This window comes from Biomphalaria glabrata, chromosome 4, assembly GCF_947242115.1.
Source record: "Biomphalaria glabrata chromosome 4, xgBioGlab47.1, whole genome shotgun sequence".
NCBI classification, from domain to species: Eukaryota; Metazoa; Mollusca; class Gastropoda; family Planorbidae; genus Biomphalaria; species Biomphalaria glabrata.
In genome coordinates, this window is record NC_074714.1 from 14,301,951 (window position 1) to 14,319,639 (window position 17,689).

Consider the following 17,689-nt stretch of genomic DNA (forward strand, 5'->3'; position numbering starts at 1 on the left):
GAGACCTTATGTCATTAACAAACATACGATGACATCTCTAGGTCAAACATTTATTCTCGAGTCTAACGTTTCTCTAAGAAAATATATATAGACACATTGCGATGTTGCTGCATATAAGTCCAGTGCCTAGGTATATATAAATGTCTTTTTTTATCGTCTCACATTTTGTGTACAGAAAAGCTGTTCAAACCAAGAATATCAGAGAAAGAGAACATTTATACCCAATGAAACGAAGGCCTTTTATTTTTACAAAAGTTTTGTTGAAGACCGTAGTACTCAATCAAGTTTTCAGGGATGCCAGTAATCAGCACAGTTCTATTGAGTATGTAGAATCTACTAAGAACAATTAAGGCGTTTGTTCTTTTTTCTTTTCACACAGTACTTTCGTACACCAAAACTAAAACATAAAAAATAAGTGTATATAGTCAACAGATCTGTAAATTCAACTATACCTCTAGAAATCATAGCATTTTCTACTTCATCTCCTTTTAATAACTCTTGAACTTTGACATAAACCAATTGAAAACGTCATTTAGATACTATGCCGATAAACGTTGACCAGAAAATCAATAATGCAATACTTGCCAATAAAGCACAAGCACGGACCAACAACATTGACCCCTAGAGGTCTTGGAGCATTGCGGTGAACAGCTTCCGCTCAGCTTCATGGCCCAGAGGTCTATTTCGAAGTCAGGGGAACATGGGTTCTACTTGTGATACGAAGATATACCCCCAGAGAGAAAGTGGATTCTTGACCCACTTACTGTCTAGCCGGGAGCACTGATCACTTCTGGGGACATCTCTGCTCTTTATGTATGTGTGTGTGTGAGTGTGTGTGTGTGTTTGTTTGAGAGGGGAATTTCCTGAGTAACGATAACTCTATTATTGATGTTCAGGCTGCGCCATCGATTTTCTATTGAAATCGTTTAGGTGCTGGTCTTTTAAAAACATGTTCCTTGGTGTACTAAAAGTTGTTGCTTAATGGTTTTTGTTTACACAAGACTCTTGTTGGTTTGTAACAAATCAAATAAAGCAACAAAAAAAAAAAAAAACTCAAAAATTCACGACTTATAGAAAAAAAAGAAATATTAGCTAAGCCAAAGATATGTAGAAACAGATCCGACATTAAAAAGTTATTGTTAGGGTTACCACAACAGCTTACAACATTTGAATGTAAAGACCAAGAATCTAATAGTCGACTTCCGTAACCGATGTTTTTGCATTTGTAGGCTGAAGTAAAAGCTGTAAGTCGTTGGCCAGGCTACACGAATCCCTAGTTAACAATTGGCTCAATGAGCTGGTCAACTTGACAATATTTGAACATACGAGATCTCACATGTTTATTCTTAATAAATAGTTATATCAACGACCAAAAGTTATTCTGCACTTAGCTACAGTTAAATATTTAGCTGTCACCAAAGAGTCTTCCCCCTCTTCATTGTCTCTAAACATATCACTTGATGAACACAATATAAATTATGGCACATTACTTGAGTCATATGCTTTACAAATAACATGTGGATATTAAGCTCTTATAGTATGTATTAGGCGTATACCTCACCAGATGAATAGCTGGCCGTGGGGGTGGGTTGGTTAACTTGTTGCCTTCCTCTTATTTGGCCACAAAACATAATTTTATAGCGAGCACAATTTTCATGACGTGCTAATATGTAGTTTTATGCCTGTTAATTATCGAACATCTCCATTAGCATAGTCAGCATTACAACTCAATGGCGTAGCAGGGTATCCGTGGGCCGGTTGGAAGATTATGAGGGTTAGCCCTATTCCCCCCGCCCTTAGAGAAACAGAAAGGTTGAGAGTAACAGAGAGTAAATCTAGTCATTATGTGTGTATTAGTACAGTTGAATATATGTACAGAACCTAAAAGGAGGCTCAGTGATTTTTAATATCGGGATCTTTAGGGCGCCTCTGAATCAACCCAGCTCTAATGCTCTCAACCTTTCTGTTTCTTGAAGGGCGGGGGAATTGAGCTAACCCTCATAGTTTAGAAACCGGCCCACGGATACCTTGCATTTATGAATACTTATATCTCGGAAAGAGTGCTATTGTGACGTTGGCAAGTGAAATATTTATTCATCCATTTAAGACATAATGAAATCTCATAGTTTGTTTTTTTTTGTCACTGCCTTTTTTTTTAAACGTATTATGTTTATGGTTTAAACATTCCTTCTTCCCTGAAAGCATTCAATAGTTGTCAACTACAAAATACTTGAAATTGGCGTCGGAACAATTCAGCTGCTGCCACCCACTCACACGCGGATCCATAGATGCCAGCCATCAACAGGAATTTGATTATCTGTATCACTTATTCTCGATTACCTGTATCACTGGTCGATTTAGATTCTCTTTTCGTCGTCTCCGTCTGCCACTGGCAGTGGATTTTCTTTTGGTCTCAAATGCGAATCCCGAGGCCTGTGATCTCCAGCTGTCTGGTTTGACAGCCACCTGCAGCCTTGTCTTCTCTTCAATGTCAGTTAAAGCAAGTAGGCGCCTAAGCCGGTCTTTGAAGCGTTTCCCTGGGGGCACCTCTGTGATCTGACCCAAAAAAGATTGCCTTTGTCATACAATCGTCCTACGTAGCAGTCGAACTATAAGCAGTCCCTCTATTATAAAAGTATTATAGATACAGGCCTATGCCTTAGGCATAGGCAAACTAGGCAGCCGCCCAGGGCCAACGCCTGGTGCGGGCATCGCAGAAGACTAAAAACATCAAATCTCAAATATAAGCAGAGCACTATACGTCTCTACGTCTAGTAGTCTAGCGCTAAGTCTGTACTATGAGATTTATTGACAAATTGTTGACATCTACTAGTTAGACTACTTATGTTAGAAGACCCTTGATGTGTTTTTTTTATGAATGACGTAATTTTATTTTTTAAATGCTTATTTTTATTTTGCTATTTCATTTGAGGCCACCAAATACACTTTGCATAAGGACTCCAATTATCTAAGGCCGGCTCTGATAGAAAAATTCATTACAGACATCATTTAAAACACCTGCTTTTTTTAATTCCCGGGTTAAAATGATTCAAATATTCCACTAAGAGCTTATTTCAGTGACGTAGCTAGGAATTGGTCTTCATTTGGGGAACGGGGGGTGTTGAGCTCTTTGGGGGCTTTTGTGTAATATTTAATATTTAATGAAAAAAAATCATTTAGCCCCCCCCCCCCCCAAGTTTGGGCCCGGGGAATTTTCTTAATTCTCCACCTCCCTCACCCACCCTAGCCACGCCTCTGGCTTATTTGAGAAAGAGCAACAACAGAATGACATCTCTTTCTGTTATTTAGTGTTTTGTATAAGTGGTAATTAAAATTCTTTTGATGCCATGCAATTCAATTCAAACTCCTAACCTGAGTTACAGACCAGGTGTATAGTTCAGATTTGTCTGGTTTGATAACACGTTCGACCTTACAGCTGTTCTGTACCGTTCAGTTTTGAAATGCTTCCGTACAATTATGACAAAGTGCTAAACAATTTTCGAAACTCGACATGGCAGATAAGACAATTATTATTCTGTATTTGATTACATCTATTGTAAATCTAGCTCAAAGGGAAACAAATCACATAAGTTCACTGTTAAAAATACAGATCATTATATAAACTACACTTAAGGATAAAAATATCAATTGGATCCCTAACATTGTCATTATTGTTAAAAAAGTAAAACTCGAGTAGAGCAATCATATCACAACAATAGCATGAACATTCACACAAAAATATTGAATGATGCATTACCACAGACAGAAGATTTCAGAAGAATGAGATAATATAGAAAAACATGACCAGTGAACAGATCACTGCAAGAAATGTGAAGAAAGGCAAGAACAGAGAGCCATAGAGAGACCTGATCAGCAGATCCCACAGCAGAATTTGCCCAAGATAAAAGAGACAAATAAAGATGGCGGCTATTTTCTTTTATTAAAATAGTTTTTATATGTAAGAAAATGTTTTTGGTCAGATTTCAAACAATGTCAACATTTCAAGCAGTGATAAGGGATGAACAGGTTTGTTTTTAAACTTTCGTCATTCCTGTTCCTATTTTTTTAAAGTAGACTTCTATTTCATTGATTTAACTTCATCTCCAAACATAAAGATAAATACGAATTTAAAAAAAAAACACTTAAAACATTTGAGGCAATAATTGCAAAAGGTCGCTAAAAAAACCCTGAGACTTATTTATCAATACATGATAAAATTTGGAGAAAGATAAAAACACTTTCTTCCTTTCGGTTGTTAACAAACACCAATCAGAAAAACGCTTAAGAATCACAAAGATAAGTGAAAACTCAAGTGATAATATAGTGAAACATATTACTTAATTTCATCTTTAATAGGTCAATGAGACACAGAGATTTAGTTTTAGAGATGTTTCCATACATACGTCAGTCAGTCAGTGCTATTTTACAAATATATTATTGCTTAAATCGAGTTACATGTTATATTCTTTAAAAACAGCAAATCTGTACAAAGTTGGCTCAATATTAGATATTTGAAGTAATGATCAGTGCTGTTATGATTCATAAAAACAACAGGATAGATATACGTAATGAACTTAGAAGCTCTGATTTTTTTCTTTCATCTGGTCTAAAAATATCTCCCAACGATGTTTTATGATGTTTTCTTTGTTATAACCTGAGTCTATTCTTGTAAAGGAATTTCATTCATATTTCTATATTGTAATTTCTAGACTTACACCGGCACCAAGGCCGTTACAATAATAGCTCACTGGTAGGATTCTGTGGGGAAAGGATTGGGAGTGGGGAAAGGATTGGGAGTGATGATGGTGTACATAATCCAATTAACTTGGGCAGCACGCTGATGCCAGAACAACCCCCCTCCCGCATTTTTTTTCTTTTTCACTTTTAGCCCCAAATTTGTGTAACGCCCCCGGCTCCAGGTGTAACGCTCCCCAGGTAGAGTGATGAAGGCTGTTATTTACACGACATAGAGACATCCAGGCCTGGTCAAGGTAAACTTTTTAAGCTGCGTCTTATGGTAAACTTGGAGAATATTTTTAATTGCATCTTTTTTTTTTTTTAGGCCTCGTCGCTGACGTAACTTTGGAGGATAAGAAGGGGCGGGGAGCTTTCAGAGAAATTTGTTTGGAAAGAAGAAAAAAAAATGAGGATGCCTCTAGTAGAAAGAGATGATTCATCTTAATTTTATGTTAGATAAAGTAAAAATTTACACTAATTAGAATGGAAAGGTCGATACCCGACATTAAAAAAAAAATTTAATGCTATAAATTTTCAACGTCAGTTCATAATTCATGTAGAAAAAGTAGAAAAAAAACAAGGTTACAAAGACAGTTTGTGTGGAAACACAAACTCAAAATCGGCCTCCGAAATGGTCCACCCAGGCAGGTAAAAAGGCAGGTTTAAATATTTTCAGAAAGAATATCAGAACGAAATTCTATCAAAGGCAAATGACAGAGAAGAACGGAGAGAGAATGTTGAAAGATCATGTATCTGCCTGTTTCTTTACTAATATACAATATAGCAATATAGATGTTTGTGTCATTTTAGGAAGTGGAAGAATTCAACTAGGCTGCCAATTGTGTAAGGTTCTAATAACATAAATCTTTGTTTTTTTAAAAAAAAAAAACAAATTCACTTTGAGTTGGCAAGAGGATAGGTGCATTTAACTAACTGAAATGAATAGAACTTTTTGTGTATTTTGTATAAGTGTATCCGTGTATGTGTCATGAGGCGCGGTGGATGAGCATAATAGCACTTGGCTTCCGTACCGGGGTCCCGGGTTCGAATCCTGATGAAGACTTGGATTTTTAAATTCGGGATCATAGGGCGCCTCTGAGTCCACCAAGCTGTAATGGGTACCTGACATTAGTTGGGGAAAAGTAAAGGCTGTTGGTCGTTGTGCTGGCCACATGACACCTTCGTTAACCGTAGTTCAAAGAAGCAGATGACCTTTACATCATCTGCCCTTCAGACCACAAGGTCTGAAAGGGGGGGGGGAACTTTACTATTTTACTTAACATCCGTGTGTGTGTCAGGCTGGTACACAGAGAGAGAAAGAGAGAGAGAGAGAGAGAAAGAGAGAGAGAGAGAGAGAAAGAAAGAGAGATACATTAATGACTGAGAGAATTAAAGTTTCAGTGTAAAGTTCAAGGTGTACACTAGACCTCTATTAATTTCATTTTGAAATAGCCATATGGCAGTAATTTGTTACTTGATAATAAGGGAATATGCAGCATTATAACCCCAGTTGTACAATTACATGGCGAGCATCGCTATTTCCTTTTGAAGATACAAGTAGGCCTGGTTGAACAATTTTTTTGAAGTAATTAGAATCTAATTAAAATGAAAAAAAAAAATCTTTTCATCTAAAAACAAAACTAAAGGATATGAGTTGTCTACTACTTTGATAAAATAAATTGTGATTAATAGTTTTATATTTGAGACAATCTTTCCTCTTAATCTCCATATTTTGTGTAACTCTATATATTCGTCTTTATTTATTTATTATTAAATGAAAAACGCAGATGGTTATCAGATGCAATAATCTAAGAAAGGTGGGTAAAAAAATATATTTAGGTAAGGTAGGCAACCAAGAAGGTAATGCAAGCTCACTCAAGATCACTGGCGGATCCAGGGGGGGGGCGGTAGGGGCGATCGCCCCCCCCCACTCGGCCGACCCCCCCCCCGAAGGGGGGGGGGCGGACGAACTTTAGTATAGGATTCACACAATTTGTATACGAATTTATTACTTATGTTAAAAATATATACTAATTATTTATATTTCAACCTATTTTTAGATTATTTCGCCCCCCCCTCTAGTATGTTGGCCGATTTGGTGGGGTCGGGAGGGGGCGATGGTATCAATCCCGCCCCCCCCCCCCACTACACTTTCGAGTGGGGGGGGCGGTCCAATTTATTCGTAGAAATCACAGCCTGCTAACAAAATCAATTAAATATCTATATACTTGTAACTTGTTATTGATATTTTAACCGATCTTTATATTATGTCGTTCCCTGTTTGCCGATTGGTGGGGGGGGGGGGGGACGAATACCTCTTCTGCCCTTCCCACCTAAACCCTTTGAGTGGGGGGGGGCGGTCCGTTTTTATGGAGAAATCATAGTTTGTGAACAAAATTAGTTGAATTAATATATACATTTTATATTATGTCGCTCCCTTTCTGGTATTTTGGCCGATTCGGTGGGGTGAGGGGGGGGGGGGGCGATTGCATGTACTGCCCTCCCCACTCTAGCCCTCTGAGTGCTGGGGGGGGGGGCGGTCCTATTTTTGTGGAGAATCATAGTTTGTGAATAAAATTAGTTGAATATCTATATAATATAAACTACGTATTGACCCATTGTAAATATGTCGTACCACACTCTAATCTCAAATTGTATCATTAGTAAATTTAAATGAAAAAGGGTTGTACCAGGTGGGAGGGGCGATACATGCAATCGCATTTCCCCCATCGGACAAATCAATACTTTTTCTTTTTGTATTATAGTTAAGAAATTACAAAATTTAAAAAATCTGTCACTAATATAATTTATATATACTATAAATTAAATTCTTACATCGAGTCGCCACACCCCTATTCTTTAATGCAAAATGCAATCTTTAGCAGAAATGAGTAAAGGAGCGAGGATTAATCGTTTTCACTCTACCGCCATTCCCATTTCCAGACAGAGTTTTTGTAATTTCACATGAAGTTATCATAAGTATTTTAAGAAAGACTTTGCATTGGAAAAGTTAGAATTCAAACGAAATTTTTCAGTATAAGAGTCATGATTGAGATGAGTTCTAAACTCAAACAACGTTTTCATAGTCGCCTTTTCCCAACCTTTACTCAATCTAATATTTAATTTTTAAATAAATTTGGGACTATTACTCACAATTTATACTAGAGTTTTTTTGAATACTATTTATCGAATAAGTTTTTTTTCGGCGGCGATCCTCAATGCAAAAATCTTTTCAAGGAAAAAATCGGTTTTATTTGCAATGTATTATGGGCCTATAAATTCAAATTAGAATATTTTTCAAGTACAACATTATTCGAAAGGTCGTTTTCTAATAGTATGAATAATGAGCTTCAGGTCAGGAGAATGCGTTTCTGCAGTGAAGAATGCAAGAAAACGCTTTTGGCGTCGGGGCTTCTCCCCGAACTCCATTTATGAGTAATTTGTTGTAGATGTCAGGAGAATGCGTTTCTGCAGAGAAGAATGCAAGGAAACGCTTTTGGCGTCGGGGCTTCGCCCCGAACTTCATTTATGGGTAATGAGTTGTAGATGTCAGGAGAATGCGTTTCTGCATTGAAAAAAGCAAGAAAACGCTTTTGGCGCTTTTGGCGTCGGGGCTTCGCCCCGAACTACATTGTAAAGAATGAGCTGTACTTGTCAGGAGAATGAGTATCTGCTGTCAAAAAAGCAAGAAAACGCTTACGGCGTCGGGGCTTCGCCCCGAACTCCATTGATGAATAATGAGCTGTACTTGTCAGGAGAATGCGTTTCTGCATTGAAAAAAGCAAGAAAACGCTTTTGGCGTCGGGGCTTCGCCATGAACTACATTGATGAATAATGAGCTGTACTTGTCAGGAGAATGCGTTTCTGCAGTGAAAAAAAGCAAGAAAACGCTTATGGCGTCGGGGCTTCGCCCCGAACTTCACCATAGAACTTTATAGCGCTGCCCCAGTTGTTTTGTTTTTCGCCGAAGGTTGAGAAATGCTGCTTTTTTTATTCTCATATTTATATATATATATATATATATATATATATATATATATATATATATATATATATATATATATATATATATATATATATAATATATATACATATATATGTGTGTGTGTGTGTGCGTGCGTGTGTGTGTATGTGTGTGTGCGTGCGCGCTGTATGCACGTTTATGCGTAGAGTTAGGGTTTACTGGGAGTTAGGGTTAGGGTTTGGAAAAAAATCGCCCCCCCCCACTCCAAAGTTCTGGATCCGCTAGTGCTCAAGATAGAATCTGTTAGGTTTTAAATCACCTAAATCTCTCATCATCTGGGTCTGACACTGCAGATTTTATCGATGTCCGACAGTGTCCAAGTAAAAGTTCGATGACCAAATAATAACTGGGTCAAGATAAAGCTGTTATCAAGCTAGCCACAATGATCTTTATAGGTACATATACATGCTTTGATGAGTATAAGAGATCGCAGAGAGATAGAAGACTAGAGTGTTGCATTTTTATCGTCACAAAACTTTCATAAGATTTGATGTTCAGTTAAATAAAGTAAATGACATAGAGCAGAGGCGTTGCAAGGGTTGGTGTCACCCGGTGCGGTGAACTCGTGGTGTTATTCCCACCCTCCTTAAGCACAGAGGCACCGAAAGAAGAAGTCAGTGATACACAAAATATTTTCTGATTAAATATTTAACTATTGAGTTTTTTCCAATTAAGATGTGCCTAAACTCATTATTAAAAAAAAAAAGATTAGAAACAAGCAAAATAGAAAAAGAAAATCATTTTTGAAAAAAAAAACAACTTATCTAAGCGAGGGAACTCCGCACTTACAATTATATCTCTCAATAATCTATAAGTTATTTTCCTTTTCGATATCAAACAAAATCACCAATAAATAATTAAGTAATTGGTTAATTTTTAAATCAATTCTTGATTTGTTAGGTACAATAAATAATTGATTCGAGAATGGGTGTGGAAGAAATAACGTGTTCAATTATTTAAGGGGACGGAACACAACATTTAAAGCCGCACCTGTGATTACTGAAGGATTAAGTTTCCTTGTTGGTATCAAACAAAAGTATTAATTACCAGTGATTAATTGACTTTTAAAAAAAAATGATTCATGTCTTGTCTATGCCAATTAATAATTGTGATAAGTTTCAACTTGTGATAGAAATCCTAAATGACTAGACCTAAGTCTGCTCTTAATTATTCCTCTCTATATATATATATATATATATATATATACACATCATTAACTCTCTACACTTTACAGCCCTCCTCTTTAACTCTGTACATACTTATGTTTTAAAATATCAAGCCAGATTTCGTAGCAGTTTACGATCAACTAGCCTCAGACCTGCCACAACATTACATTTTTTTTAAAGCAGCCAAACTGCCACTTTACTCTTTCTAAACGTCCACGAGCCGATGTATTGTAATCATGTTTGACACACCTAAGTACCTCTTCTCTCCAGGGAATCTCTACACTGGGTAGGTCAAGGTTACACGCTTACTTTTGTTTTTTTTACCTATTGGACTGGTACTAGAGACAGGACTACAATAATTAAGCTTAGCATGGAACGGCCTCGTGTGGCAGAGCGCTTACTTACCAACACGTCAGCTCTGTAACTGAATTAAAAAGAACAGCAAGGAAAACAGAGAAGCTTAAGAAACGGAAGGATTGAGAGCCGCTGTTTCAGGGCATTGAAATGTAATCTTTAAAGACTCTCTACTTAAAGTAAAGCAAGTGATATCCCGAGTGTTTCAACTTGGAGTTGGCTTATAATAAACTTTGATACCTGGGCAGAAAAGTGTAAAAGAAGACGCTGCAGTCTATTGCTTGATAGTTTGGGGCATCCTCTAGGCCCATAAGTAAACTATACACAAAATTTAATGGTGAGACAGACAAAGTAAAACGATTGGAGATATTCGATGAAATATGAAGAGTTCATAATTAGAGCTACTCGATCACTATTATTAATAGTGGATTCCCTAATTGCTGCTTGTACTACTTTTATTAATGTGAAAGCTTTGGACGTTTCATCAGAAAGGAAGCTCACTACGTCCTATCCGTCTTGGAAAACGTCAGGAGATGGCATCGTCAAGGGTTCGAACCCCAAACCATCGTCTCGACAGTCCTAAGCGCATACCACACGATTACACATGTAACATGTATTCAACTAGTGCATGTTTTATTAGAATTCATAAATATATTAACAAAAAACAAGGACACTGTATTTAATGAGTTACAGATTAACGGCATACTACAAGTATCAACTTAGTTTAGCAATTGAGTACTACATTTAGGTTGTCATTTATCTAAATTAATTGTTTTTTTACAAGAATTTATTACGCATGTTTGCATGTAACTTGTAGACTAATTGAAGAAATACCAAAGGCCATACACATTTAGAAAAATGGATGGAATCACTATTCGGTCTTCCAAGGCAGACTACCTCAGCCCTTCCCCTTCCAAATCAACTATAGCTACTCTAGTACAATTGTCTGAATCTGTGGTATGGAACCATCTGATGAACCAGACTAGAACGCGTAATGAAATAATTCCGAAGGGAATGAAGTCGGTATAATAGGAATAACAGGAACCATAACTCAGGCTGGTATTGTAGGCGATTTACCTCTCTTTGATTATAATGCCTACCGGCAGCGACCGTAGTCATTAAGGATGTAGATTGGTACAAGAAGCTTCTCAAACTATTGCGAAGAATACCAACAAAGTACGGTCTAAGCACGTTTGTTTTTTTACAGGTTACTGTAAAAAAACATGTTGTGTAATTTGGAATTAAAAGCTGCACTGTGACTATGTACAGATAAAGTGAGGTAGGTATAAAGCAGATAAAGTGACAAAGGTATTATACCAATACAGTGATATTGGTATTAAACAGATACAGAGACTATGGTATTAAACAGATACTGTGATATTGTTATTAAACAGATACAGTGACAATAGTATTAAACAGATACTGTGATATTGGTATTAAACAGATACAGTGACAATGGTATTAAACAGATACTGTGATATTGGTATTAAACAGATACAGTGACAATAGTATTAAACAGATACTGTGATATTGGTATTAAACAGATACAGTGACAATAGTATTAAACAGATACTGTGATATTGGTATTAAACAGATACAGTGACAATGATTATATTACAGTTTAATGAAGTCAATAAATAATCAGTTAGATGTATGTATCAATATGTCTCTCAGTATAGCACAAGTTCAATAATTCACATCTAATTTACACCAGCAAGACTATCGTCTAACTACACAGATTTTAACTACATCGCCAATACACAGTAAGATAACGAGCTCTATTGGACCTAAAATAGTGACTTATTGCATTCGATCCCTGACCGCTGTCCAGTTGGTAGCCATAAAAAAAAGAAAATTCCGCCCACTCATTTTTGCGAGTTGGCCTCAGAGATGAAGCTCTGAAGCGAAAGCAGAAAATCGTTGCGACTCCTCGTTAATTTGAGATCTTACAAGCTGATTTCATAAATGAGACGTTATTAACCAAAAGGGTCTGTGAGTCACTCTGATCTAGATTAGTACTATACGGACTAGATGCTTAATACTGTAGGTTCTCAAACTGTGCTATGAAATCCTTATGTGACATACGACGATCTGTATAGTGGTTAGCGAGAATAATAGGTCTACTATTCTTTTTATCGGCTGCCAAAATGGGACAAGAAGCTATTACTTTATTTAGTCTTTCTGTCATAGATTAGATCTCAAAAACAAGAAGCTATTACTTTATTTAGTCTTTCTGTCATAGATTAGAACTCAAAAACAAGAAAAGATTTTTTTTTTAAATCAGATTTCTCGATTATTTGCAGATTGCAAAATTCTAATTCTAGGCAGCTTTTGAAAACGAATCGTCTTTTTTTTTTAAATTAAATATGTAGGTCGTTGTTTTTTTTTTGGTAACAATATTTTTAAAAACTATTTACTATTTAAAACTATTTACTATTTAAAACTATTTACTATTTAAAACTATTTACTATTTAAAACTATTTACTATTTATGTATACAAAAATAGACTAACTTTAACATTAAATATGGAATGTGATTTTTCTGTATATTCTTTTTAACATTTACGCAAACGGTTTTGTTATTCCCCCCCCCCCTTTCCCAAAAAATAATTAAATACCCATATATATGCTAAATTATGTAATAATCAGTGTTAAGTCATATCAATTGTATTCAAACAAACAAAAAAAGCCTCTTTTTTTAAATAACTGTTTTGGAAAAAGTTATTATGGTAAAACCAAAGTTTTACATGTGTGACCCATTAGCTAGCATTTTTTTCCCAAAGATAAATAGCATGAAACTGTCAAATTTTTAGGAAAATAATTTGTTACTGCCGTTTTACAGATCAGTGTCCACCCAAATTTTAATTTAATTTTTTTTGTTTGTTTCCTGAACCCATGAAGAGTTTGCAAGTTAATATTATAAGCAATTGTAAAACAAGCAACTTAAAAAAAGAGGAGAACTTTTTAAAAGACAAAGCTTACATTAGTGCATCAGTTTGGCTAAGCCTCAGACGACAATCTATAAAGGGGACTAATTCCGCTTATACCACCACTTCAGTCAAGTACTATTTCTTTCTCTTGTTTGCGATACCAAACAAAATAATTTATTACCAGTAGTTAATCAAGTAATTTGTTAATTTTTTAAAATTGATTCCTTTTGTTGTCAGGTACAAGAAATAATTAAGCAAAATTTCAGCTTGATCCGAGATTGGGTGTCGTGTACAAACTTTTGGATAGACAGACAGACAGACAGAGTTGATATATGCTTTGTAAAATTAATAATAATTGTAAAAATGAAATTTTGGGAAAATTTCTCTACTGTTGGGAGCGACTTTTTAACTATAGGTCGACTACAGTCAAATTTAAGTGTCTGGGTGAAACTACGGGGGGGGGGGAGGGAGATGGGAGGCTTGATGAGTTTGTAAGAGACTGGAAACTCACCCTCAAAGCGCCGGAGTTCTTCCTCTCCATATGACCATCTGTTGATGGTGGGCGCCCCACTGCGGGTGCGATGCCGCGTGTACACAATGTATCCATCTGGGTGAGCTGAGTTGTCTCTCTTGACGCGCTTCCCCAGGCTGGAGAGAAGTTGGTCCAATGTTCCCTCAACTGAGAGAGAGACCAGTATGTTATGAAGCTACATTCCAATAATAATATTTACATGTTTAAATAGGCTTTAGAAGGACAACCATTTGATGAGAGATAGGGTGTTTTTTTAACTGCACAGTAATAAGGAAAAATTTATTTTTTTACTGGTAATGACAAGATGTCATAGTAAAGGTTGAACAAAATTCTACGCTATATATAAAACACTCCGCTTTATATGATACACTCCGCACTAATAACATATGTCTAGAAGTGTCTAGAAAACTTCTCAGATTAATTAGTCGAGATTAAATATTATTATAAAAATTAAAAATTTCTTATGTAGTGTAACAATCTTCCACCGCTACATGAAGTATATAGTTCCAAATAGGCCTTGTCAGTTGGCGCGAGGGTATGAGTTAGATATCGTCACAGATATCTACATTCTATAGTCTTGAACAGTGTCGTAATCAGGCTTGGAAAGGTCCTGAGCTATTTCAGCCCCGTTAGTAGACTTTATAAGTCAAGATATATGTCAGTGCTAAATATTTCTTGGTGGCTCCAAGCTAAAGCTTGTGATGCCTTGGTCTTGAAGGGCATTGCTTTAGACAGTGCAATATTAAGAACGAGATTATTAAAAAAGCTATTAAAGGCTTTGCAGCGATTTTAATATTGAGTAGTAATAATACAAATTTAGATCTAAGAGATTATTAGACAAACAAAGACTTACATTTGATACTCGTTTTAAGCTCCTCCAGAGAGAAGTCTTGTCCCATGATGCAACAGCTAACTCCATGCAACGATCCTTACATTAGTGCGTCCTTTAAAACAAGGGACACAACTGTATTACAGAGTTACGTCTTTTGTTGTTCATTCTACATTTTTGTTATTTTGAATAATGCTTTCATAATAGTTCATTGTCTGAAAGTTTTATTCACTTCACCATTCTAGGTTAGCTTTCTTTTGAGGATGGTTCAGGTCATTTCTGGATGTTCACCTGGAAATTCAATTATAATAAATGTATGAAATTTGGTTATTGAAAAATGCATTTATATTCGATCTAACTATTCATGGCACTTTCTTGTTAAAACACAGACATGTTCATAAACAAAAACGTATTTATAAGATAAGAAAAGATAAGATAATTTTATTGGCCAAAACAAATGGAAATATAGTAGAACTACAATCAGTGTTTTTTGTTACAAAGCCTATATTAATTCACTCCGTCAGTCCGTCTGTCTGTCTGGTACACATTTTGTAGGCTCATTTCTCCTACTTCAGATTCTCTGATCAAGTTAAGATTGTGCACAACACTTCAGAGTCGATGATAATAAATGAATCGATCAAAAAATTAGCCAATGAGTCAATCAATTAGTTGTAATTAATTAATTCTGCTTTATATAGAAAAGGGAGGCTACAGAGCTTTCTAGAACACATAACACATACTTAAAAGCAAACTTGTATCTAAGAAGACAAAGAAAACGATTTACAAAACCATCAACAGACCAGTAGTCAAAATATGCTGACCAAAAAAACAACACAGAAAATCTGTTAATTACTTGGTAAAGAAAAATCCTCAGAAAAAATAACAAAGGAATTTGCACAGGAAATGGGCTGGAAGATTCGCACCAACCAAGAAATAAACCAGCTCTATGAACTTTTGAGGAGCCCTCCATAGTGACGGAAATGAGAGAGAACAGATTACGTTGAGAGGTCACCTCGAAAGAATGTCAGAGTACACAAGGACAAAGATTGTTCACCGGCAAAAATCAAAAGGCTGGCGTCCCAAAGGCAGACCCACAAGCTCCGGGCATGGAGATGTAAAGCCCAGGATAGATCAGAATGGAGAGATGTGCTAAAGCAGGCGATGGCCCTCCATGGGCTGTAGAGCCACTGGGATGGATGGGTGGATACAAAAGGGAGTTAAACCTTGAAGTATTGAGATACATGGAAGGGATTTTGCGGTTCTTCCCCTATATAAAGTATTTTAGAAAATATTTTGTTCTGCCTTCAATACAGCCTTACAAACTGAATGCTATTTCGGTGTGAGTTTGTAAGTGGCGTAAACAGCGCTATGACTATCAAACCGTAAAGTTGCACCTGTTCATGTCGGTCACAATTTCCTGGTGCTCAATGGTCACCGGTGCATCGCAGTGCGAAGTCTTTCATCAACATGGTGACGCAAAATGGAATAAGATGTTAGTCAACGAGTGGGCCGCCATGGTGGATTAGAAATGTTGATATTTCTCTTAATTAATGAAAAAAAAAAGATTATGATTCTTCAATGAACACCGATTGTTAACTTTATAATATTCAATAAATTCAACAAAATTGATTTAAACATTGAATTTTTTAAATGGATATTTTTAATTAAAAAGGAGAAAAATCCATTAATGAGAAACTTTTTGGTGTATACGGCTGACTGGTCGTGTGGTATGCCCTCTAGACTGTCATTCAGTGGGATCGATAGTCCCTGGTGTTAAACCCGATTCCACCACCCTACGTTATGCGGGAGGTTTGGGCTAGGATGTATTGACATATGACCGTGTAAAACATTTGACAAACATACGGTGTTATGGTAGTATTGCTAAACAATACATTTGTAAAACCATGAACAAAAATTTTTGTTCTATTTTAGTATTGTAGAAACATAGTAGAAATCAAAATGTAAACAACCAGAAGATTACTGTGAATAACCTGTAGTGTATAAATATCCAAATATTTTTCAATCATAACAATGGCCTGCGTGTACATTGTTTACTATCTTTACAAATCTTATTTCAAGTCGCTCTGTCTGTCTAATAAAGGTTTCTACATGTTATTTCTGCTACACCCTATCTCGGACCAAGCTGAAATAGTGCGCAATTATTTCTTTTACTGACAGCACAAGAATATTGGCATTGAACAAGGGGAACAAATGTATTTGACTGATATGATGGTATATGTCGCCACTTTGTAAAAGCTATAAACCTTCTATTTTCATAAGCACTTCCCTGTGAAAGTGGTTAGTATGTTGGCTTGAGAAGGCTTGAATTCAGGTCGTTCAACCTTTTCACAAAGAAACCCTCTTTTCTCTACCCACCACTTTCCCAACTGGTCCTGAGTGTGATAGAATCATAGCGTATTAAGAAAGCTAAAATCGCAAAGATTTATTGTTGTTGGTCTAATTTTATTACAAATTTAATTACAAAACTGATCCTAACTAATTGATACAGTTAAGCTTAATATGTTTAATGTTTCTACTTCCCTGTGACAAATAATACCCATATGGAAATTGTGACCCACATATATTAAAGACAGTATAACTATTTAATAACGTACCATTTTTAACAGTCACGATAATATTCTAGATTTCGTTTAACATACCAATGTGAACTGACCACAACGATAGCCGTCTGTCTAAACTGAGAAAGTGGACATTTGTATACGATTAACTCTTGTCTACACGCTCACGCCCCTCCCTCCCCCCCCCCCCCCAAAAGTAAATGTCAAGACTCATCCACGCAGAAACATAGCATGTAGATCTAAGTCACGCACTCCTGGTCAGCTAGCACAGGAAACGGGGAGGATTGTTCCATTTCATGCTCTGGTGAACAAACCAATCTCTTGAAGGTTGTAGTTTTCTAGGTGTCGGGTTCAACTAATGAGCAAGATGGACAGTTGTATATGACCATGTTATATCTTAGACGGTTAAAAATGAATTTTTTTTAAAAAATTTAGTAATGAAAAGAGTACAAAATTATTCACAAAACGGTGTCCGAAAACACAAGAACAGCAACAATGAGTTTTAATTGTTCCAACTGCAGATATTACATGCCAGTGAA

General features: G+C 36.2%; 1 protein-coding gene across 2 annotated transcripts in view; it reads right to left on the reverse strand.

Moving 5' to 3' along the window:
• The window catches only part of LOC106053183 (FYVE, RhoGEF and PH domain-containing protein 4-like), a 117,362-nt gene that overhangs the window by 77,149 nt on the left and 22,524 nt on the right, over positions 1-17,689 (reverse strand). Inside the window, exons 1-3 of one of the 2 annotated variants that reach the window (XM_056027659.1) lie at positions 16,563-16,581; positions 14,596-14,862; positions 13,722-13,889 (exon numbers count right to left, since the gene is read on the reverse strand). In XM_056027659.1, coding sequence (XP_055883634.1) covers positions 13,722-13,889; positions 14,596-14,641 — 214 coding nt within the window. In that variant the 5' untranslated portion in view covers positions 14,642-14,862; positions 16,563-16,581. Of the gene's footprint in view, positions 1-13,721; positions 13,890-14,595; positions 14,863-16,562; positions 16,582-17,689 lie in introns of those variants that run through there. The other variant, XM_056027658.1, reaches the window with a different exon arrangement.